At 35.0% G+C, this 8,733-nt stretch overlaps 1 protein-coding gene across 5 annotated transcripts in view; it reads right to left on the bottom strand.

The window, feature by feature from the left end:
• The window catches only part of NFAT5 (nuclear factor of activated T cells 5), a 108,964-nt gene extending 100,322 nt beyond the window's left edge, over nt 1–8,642 (bottom strand). For 2 of the 5 annotated variants that reach the window (XM_015587715.2, XM_015587716.2), the window contains exon 1: nt 8,422–8,521. In XM_015587715.2, coding sequence (XP_015443201.1) covers nt 8,422–8,494 — 73 coding nt within the window. In that variant the 5' untranslated portion in view covers nt 8,495–8,521. Of the gene's footprint in view, nt 1–6,665; nt 6,720–8,421 lie in introns of all 5 variants that reach the window. The other 3 variants (XM_006909813.3, XM_015587714.2, XM_015587717.2) reach the window with 3 other exon arrangements.
• Between the last annotated feature and the right edge of the window lie 91 nt (nt 8,643–8,733).

Here is an 8,733-nt window from a genome sequence, read left to right as displayed (position 1 = left end):
AAAAAATAGAAGTAACAGCAGAACCAACAAGCAAAATGTTGAGAGTATCATGAGAAAATGGGTAGAAGGGGAAGATTCAAAAAAAGAGGGTGGGGGCAGTAAAAGAGAAAAATCAAAGAAAATTAAGAAGGCCTTTATGCAAAGTATCACTATTCATATAGCATTTCAGTTTTCAAAGTCCTCTCACATTATTTCAGCTGTTCTTTCTCAAAACTCTTAAGTAAGCAAGACCGATGTCTCTGCTGAAGAAAAGGAATGCTTACATGATTTTCCACAATGTCTCAAGGCCAAGTTAGAATTAAAATTCAAATTTTTTAATGCCTAACAGAATTCTCAGGAAGTTCAGAAGCAAAGACCAATCATATCAAGAAACAGAACCAACTCTTGAGGCTCTATTTACACTGTTTTTTTCTGTTGCTCATCTTTTCTCAAACTTAGGCTCTGAAATATACTAGCAGAAATAGGGTAAAATGATTTCTGTTCTTCCATAAAACTACTGCCAAACAAATCAAGAGCCTCCCAGCATCCTCAATTTCTAAAGTAATTCTTCTTAGGTGGTGGCTTGCTTATCCTACTTTTCACGTCTGAGTACCATCATCAGTCAAGAGAGAGGTGGTTCAACCAGCGATGTTCTTGAGCTAAATCTTAAAGACACTCACCAAAGTCAGGCAATGATTTGCTAATTTTGAGCGTTCAAATATTCCCCAAAAAGGTCATCATCATATTCTTTACTGTGCGGCTTACAGAATTTCTCTCATTACTTTATGAAAACTGAATCCTATACAAAATATTCTCTTTACACCATCTGAACAGTAGTGTAATCTTATTAGGGCCCAAAGTGTAAATGCCAATTATCAAGTATTTGTACTGTAAGAAAGTCAAGATAAGCTCAAAATTCTGGGGTAAAAATGTCAGGTTTCAGGTTCCAGCCTTTTCCACTAGCTATGTGACTTTGGGAAAATTAGTGAATCCCTCTGTAAATCATTTTGCTCATTTATGAAGTAGAGATATTGGTACTATATCAAAGGATTTTTCTGAGGATTAAATGTGAAAAAATAGCTATAAAATGCTGATACACATAAATTTCTTAAAAAGTGTTTTCAATTATACTAACATTGAATTCATTATTCTTTCTTCTCTTTAACTTCCAATATTGTTTCTTTGAACATGTCCTAAAAAGATTGCTTTAAGTAGATTTTTTAAAACTAAAGCTAAATTTATAAAGATAAGAATAACCAACAACTTACCTCACTATTACAAACTTTTCTGTTCTTGTCTCACCTTCAAAACCAAGTACCAAGTTTACCAAAGGACTAATCATAACATTTCTGAATGGAAAAGATGTGATAAACATTCATGGCTGGCCAGCAGTAATAATGATCATCTATTTATCAAGTATACAAAATTCCCTCCTTATCCACAGGAGATATGTTCCAAGACCCCCAATAGATGCCTGAGACCTCAGATAGTACCATACCCTACATATTTAATGTTTTTTTCCTATACACTCACACCTATGACAGTTTAATTTATAAATTAAGCACAGTAAGAGATTAACAATAACGAAAAATAAAATAGAATTGTAATATATTGTAATAAAAGATATATGAATATGGTCTCTAGAAATATCTTTTGAATTGTTTATTTCTGGAATTTTCCAGTTAATATTTTCAGACCATGGTTGACTACAGGTAACTGAAACCACAGAAAGTGAGCCCATGAATAAGAGGGGACTACTATATTAAAAATAAAAGCAAGAGGGAAAATAATCTATTTTTCAATAGTTAGTACAAATACATAAAAATAACTGAAAAATCTCATGTAGCACATCTTTAGTTCAAATTATCAAAAATATAGATCCTTTATCACAATATCAGGTTTTATCTATATTTGGAAGTTGAAATCTTTATCTGTAGTTAATCTATACAGAAAATGTCTACTTTTTCATTCAAGTACATGTTTGTAATTAGTGTAATACACCTTATTATATCTTTTATTATACCTTTTAACTTTGCTTTTTATTAAAAGAGCAATGAATCTCTTTTATGTAACTTGAAATAAAATCTCAGCAACAAGAAAAGATAATAACATAAGTTAGTAAGCAACATTTCTATTGAAGAATACCTTTTACTTCTCTAAAATTAACAGAACTATCCTGTCACTACATAATCAGCCCCAGCTGATGTCTCAGATTGATTTGATCTTTTACTTTTTCTAATTACCTGTTATTCTTAATAGAAAACAATCTGATGAGTCAACTTTTCCTAACAAAAAGTGGCTATTTTAAAATACATTATATTGATTATAATAATAAATGATTTTCTGTACTACCACTTTCAAGTTTTAGGGGACTCCTGGAATAATTACAGTACAGTCAAGAGTCAAGAGAAGATTAAGAACCGTCTGATTAAATATGAATTTCTATCGTCTAACAATAATAAACAATAGAATTCTAGCATTGAAGAAATATAATGAAAGCAGAGTTTAGGAAGAGACATAAAAACAAATGGTAGAAAATCAGAAAGACGGATGCTAGAAGAATTTGGGATGAACCAGGTTTGACTTCTGTCATACAAAGGAACTTAATTATTTCCATAATATTATTTTTAGTTTACTAGCTATGGATCAATAGAGATTAATAGATATTAAACAAGAAAATAATCCAATAGATTTTCACTCTTAAATATTTTCAAAAATCCTTTCCTATAAGTTATCTTCATATGTTTCACCATGTAAGAGTTAACAGCCTAACTACTTTAACTTACTAACACAGGCCCTAGGAAGAGAAATAAATCAGGCCTAATAGCAATTCAGAAATATTCCATAAAAACAGTAAGACATTGCTGCTATTTTTAGGATTTTCCTTTGTGAACTATAAAGTATAATTATGCATGATACCATATCAAATAGATTGACACTAGTGAAAAAACAAGTTTACTTCTCTAGCTAACTGTAATATTTCAGATTTTCTTTTTCAAATCATCCGATCTTAAATGTTTAATTCATACCATCATATTGGTGTTTAGTTCTTAATTAACCAGTTCTTTAATTTGATCCATCATATAATTTCTTAACTCATGCTTTTAAAAGCATTTTAAAATTTTAATCCATTCTTTTTCTCTTATTTTTCCAATTTGCTTATTTTTCCTGTTTTATCTGATTTTCTACCATCTTATCTTACATCTCTATATTTCTAGAATATCTTTATATATTTCTAGAATGACTTTTTAATCTTATCTGTACATTTTCATTTAGTTTAATTTTAATCTCAGTTTTCTATTTGGCAAACAGTATATGCCATAATCAATATTTTTCAGTACAGTATAAAAAATGGTACCCTTTTCTCTGTAATTGAAATTTTTCTCTAGGTACTCCAAAGAATCTAAATACCCTAACTGTAAACCATCTTACTCTTATTGATATATACAAACTATCTTCTTTAAAGAAGGTATGAAACATGCAAAAATAGAATCAAAAAGTAAAAATTTGATGTATACTTCTGTCCAGGATTTTTCTATGAGAGACAGCAGAAACATTATTTTAATGGCTATATACTATTGCATTAAATAGCTAGACTCTTTGCCCACTGTCGAGCAACCACCACATTAAATTCGAAAAGCAGTAGCAGAACTCTGGATGGTGACTTAGTTAACTAGACTTATTGTGGTGATCATATCCCAATATTTACAAATATGGAATCATTACATTATACACTTGAAACTAATATATTATATGTCAACTATATCTCAATAAAAAATAAAAAACTAATTTCCTATCTAAAAAAAAAAGGGTAGAAAGCAGGAAGAACCAGCATCGATATGCAGGATAAATACAAACTTAATTAAATGGTAAAGAGATTTTGAATCTATTTTTAAAGCTTAATAACAGCCAATTGCAGTTTTCCAACCTTATTTTCCTAAAGAAAAACTTAAATTTGGAAAAGGTATGTTCTATTAAAAAAATTTAATGAACTATATTATAATAATTAAATTCCTCTCACTCCGGGCTGAGTTTTTAATTATTAGATGGAAATCTAGACTATTAATATAAAGCATGCATAAATATTACTAGATACTTCATATTACATAACATATGGCAATACAGCATAGTACTAGTTAAGAATACAGACTCTAAAGTGAGACTACTTGAGTTGGAATCTTGGCTCTACAATTTACCAGGGGTGTGACTCTGGATAAGTTACTGAATCTCTCTATACCTTAGTTTCCTCATCTGTAAAATGGGATAATGACCATCTCCAAGAGTTGTTATGAGAATTCAGTGAATTCATAGTCGTAAAATTCCTGGCACACAATAGGCCCTATATAAATGATTGTCATTTAAAATTTTTTAATATAGCTAACATTTTTTGAGCACTTAACTGTGTGCTAAGTAAAATTCTTTACGAGAATTTGCCTCAACAACAACCTATGATAAAGATACCATTGCTACCTCCATTTAAAAATGAGAAAATTGAAGCACAAAAAGATTAAATGACTAAGCTGAGGTCACACACAAATGTCGAAACACGGATTTCATTTGAACCCAAATCTGACCACATGGCTTACAATCCCAACAAAGATTACAAATTACATATACACTAGAAGCAGCAGCCTTCTGTTGCACTCTATCTTGATAAGGGAACAGGGGAGACATGAGAGACATTGCTGAAATAAATCAGAATATGTATTTCCTGGTAAAATAGAGTATTTTAAAAATTAATGATATGTAACTATAATACAGAAATATTTATGTATTAAATGATATGATGTCTTGATATTTGTTTTAAAAATAATACAGCTTGGGGGAGGGGAGAGAATTATAGTTAAATAATTATTAAAGCTTAGTGATAGGTAGATGAGAGTTCATTATTTTATTTTGTGTACTTTTGTGTATCCTTTAAAATGTTCATATTAAAAGGTTTAAAATAGAAATAGGACATATACTTTCATTATACAAGCAAATAACTTATGATACCCTGTATCAAAGATATAAAAGGATATGACATTTGATACTTATACATTTTACATTTTATATTTCATCTGTAAAAGGCTGGTCTTACTTTAAATATATGAGAATCCTCTCAACCAAAATGAAAAATTAATATAAGTATTTAGGTACAAACATGCAAATATACATATTAAATGGTTGTCTGAATTTCCATAAACTCGTTAAAAATATCTGCTTAATTAACACTCATTTTTTTTCATATCTTTCACCTGCCTAATAATCTCTATAATTATGACACTCTGGTTTGTTGTCCAGAAAATGGATGGGTTTGTACAGACAAATAGGATTCCATTCACAACATGGTTACAAACTGACCATGAATAAAGACCAGAAATCTGCTTCACTAATAAACACGTCTAATAATTCCTTATCTAAAATTGTACTTGATTTTCTTACTAATATATATCTTTGGGCTTCTTAAAAGTATAAATATAATCAATAATTTGAGAATCTCATATGCTCTAAATTACAGTTAAAAGGATTTAGCTGTTACTAAAGGAAAAAAAAAAAACATTAAGCCAGAATCTATACTACGCATTTTCAAAACCATCAGTTTACTAAATTTGAGATTATACATTTTTATAGAAAGAATATTAAGGTTTCGAGAGGTAAAATCACTTGCCCAAGGTCACAGAGCTATTACGTAGCTAAATTGTTATTCAAATTTAAGCTTAATTATAAAATCCAATATTCCTCCACTATACCAGACAACTATATAGGAAGCAAACACCTACATTCAAATATTTAGGGCCTTTTTAAAGTGGATCACAAAATGTTTAAGTTACTGGTTACATATATATTTTACAGTGACAGCTTGGCTTTGAGTAAAGAGCACCAACTAAAACACAAAAAGCATTGTTTCTGCTACTATGATCTTTTTTCCCCCCAAGTCTCTTAATTTCAACCTCAGGTTATTCATTTTTTCTATAGTGGAAAAATTAATATCCTGGCTGTCCAACTCAGGATTGTAGATTCAAAGATAATATACGTGAAATCACTTCAAAAACTACAAAAACAACACAAATAGATCCTTTCTTGTCTTAAAATGTTAAAAATGACATGACATAAAGTTTTCAAAAGTAACTGTCAGTTGTTTAAATTATTCTACATATCTATTAACATTTTCATGACTTCTAAAACCTTTCTTTCTAAGCATAGTTCAATCATCATCCCTATTACTTGGCTTTCCTCATCCTTAAAAACAATGCAGTAGTAATGACACCAATGCTTTTGTAATAAATAATTAATGTATCATTTTGAAATGCTCAGCAAATAAAAGTTCTGAATCTTCAAACTAAATGGTGTTTGGTGTCATTCTTAGTTATATTCACGATCTTGTTTGCACTTTTTCATAGTCAATTTATAAAAAGCTATTATTAAAATCTGGAATTCTAAGGTAGAACACCCAACACATAATTAACGATTTTGTGAGGTTTTTTTTAAGGCTTCTCAAAGCAGATACAAGAGCTAACAAGCACATCAAACACAGCAACAAAATTCAGAGAAACATTCAGCTGCTCTAAAAGAAGGATCAGGCTCTTTAAGAGAAAACTACATTGTATGAGTTTGCAAAGTTTCACACTTTCTCCTTTAAACTCCATTTCAGAGAAAGCCTTTGCATACTCACACAATATGCTTTAAAATGGCACTCTGCTGACCTTCCAATAGTCCAGCTCTATGAAAATTCTGTGATGGGTGTAACTTCAGAGAATCTGAAAAACACAAAAAGCATTAAGTACTTTTTATGCTGAATGATTTTTTTTAAAGCCAAGGATAGCATACACCTCTTACATAACTGTCATGTATTTTTAAGAGCTAAAGCCTATATTTGTGAATATATTCTCTGAAAAAAAGGCTGAATTGCCTCTACAGTGGTCTCTATGATAAACTTAGATTTTCATAAAGCATTTGTTTCATGGAAAATTATCTGATTACTGCACAAACAGTGTTAATGTTTTGACTATTTTTAGCACCCAATTGTACCACATTTGCCCTCCTCTAAGAATCATTTCTTGATAGCGTCCTGAGACTCAAACCTACGATATTACCAAACTACTTCAGGTAACGTTGCCCGAAAAACGTATTACAGGATGGTGACTGCCAACTAAAGTCATCAGAGCAACAGACAATGGCTACAGTTACTAAGTAGGACTTTGTGTACAAACTCAATCGTCAGTCTATAAAGTCTAGTACCTTCCAGAGTAAACCATCTCACTCCGATTCACTTAAACAATTTAAATACACTAATGTGAAACTGAAGTCCCCCTTTTTGGAGGGGGTGAAATCGGCGAATGAATACGTCAAACCAAAAACTGAAGAAACCCTAGATTTCCCAGGAAGGAGGTTCATAGTGGCACACAATTTTTTTTTTAATATGGTGAAATGAATAACTAGTAACTCAGTTATGTCTTTTGCCCCCTCCCAGTGGTTTAAAAAGTGATGAAGAGTGCAGTGGGAGCATTTTGGTCTGATGCCCCTTGCACAGGGAACCTGTTCTAACACATTCTTGTGGTGTCCAGTATAGGAATTTAATCCCACTAGATATTAGCTCAAGTGTTAATATTTTAAATCCTGGGAATCCCCTTCAGGCTTTAGTCAAAAGAGTTTTTAAATTGGGAACCTCTATCCAATGCCCCTCTCCCTGCAACGAACCAAGAACAGCAACGAAAGAAAATTCTCAAAGGACAGTGTCTGTGCCTGAGCTGGCACCCCTGGGACAGGAGAGGAATAAAACTAATATAGAGAGAGTACCCCTTTCTTTGTAAAATAGAAGAAGTAATTAGAATGCCACAGAGGTGGAAAGAGAAAAAAGAGAGAATTCGGGCCCTTTTCAGCAATGAGATGACGAGGAAAGGCAGAGAGCCTGGTCGATGGGGGCCGTCCCAGCAAGGGGAGGGAGTAGACTAGGCCAGAGGGAGAAGGGGTTAGAACGACGACGCACAAACAACCTGGAGGGGGAGAAAAATGGTGACCCTGCACCCAGAACCAGCTCCAGGCCACGCCGCCCGTTGGGTGGCAACTTTACGGGTGAGGATGGTCCTGGTGAGAGGAGCCGCGGCCCCACGCATCGCGCGGGCCACAGCGCCGGGCCCACTCCCAGGTGATCCCCGAGCGGGGGAGGTCGGGGTTGGCCGCTAGGAGCGTGGTGGGCCGGACAGGCCGAGGGACCCAGAGCGACTGGTGCCGCAGAGACCCGGGGGCCGACGGCTTTGGGGCGGCCGGCAGCTCCGCGGGGGAGGGGCCGCCACTCCTCCCCAGCCCTTCCACCATCACCCAACCCCATCGGCCTCTCCCCACCCCCTTAGGACACGCCATCCCGGTCCGGGCTCGGCCGTTTCCCCCGACGGGGACCCCTCCGGCTCCTCCGGGGCCCTGCCTCCCCGCCCCCACGCCCCAGCCCCCAACCTGACTCACCTCGCGAGTACAGGGACTTGGGCGATTCCAGGTCTAGGTCCGCGCTGAGCAATGAGATGAAGTCTGAGGGCATCGCAGCTCGACCCAGCCCGGCCCGAGGGTGAGGGCGGCTGCCACTGCCTGCTCCTCGAGGGCAGTGACTTCCACCGGGCCGAGGACCGAGGAAACGGCGGCGGGGTGGAAGGGAAACTCCACAGGGACTAAATCTCGGCGAACCAGGAGGGGGGGTTCAGGGCGGGGAAAGGGAGGGGGAGAGCCAACGGGTCCGTTTCTTGCTTCTCCTCAGCGAAAACTGACGGTCGCCGCCGCCAC

The sequence above is a fragment of the Pteropus alecto genome, unplaced genomic scaffold, assembly GCF_000325575.1.
Source record: "Pteropus alecto unplaced genomic scaffold, ASM32557v1 scaffold42, whole genome shotgun sequence".
NCBI classification, from domain to species: Eukaryota; Metazoa; Chordata; class Mammalia; order Chiroptera; family Pteropodidae; genus Pteropus; species Pteropus alecto.
This window is presented reverse-complemented; position numbering and strand designations above follow the sequence as displayed.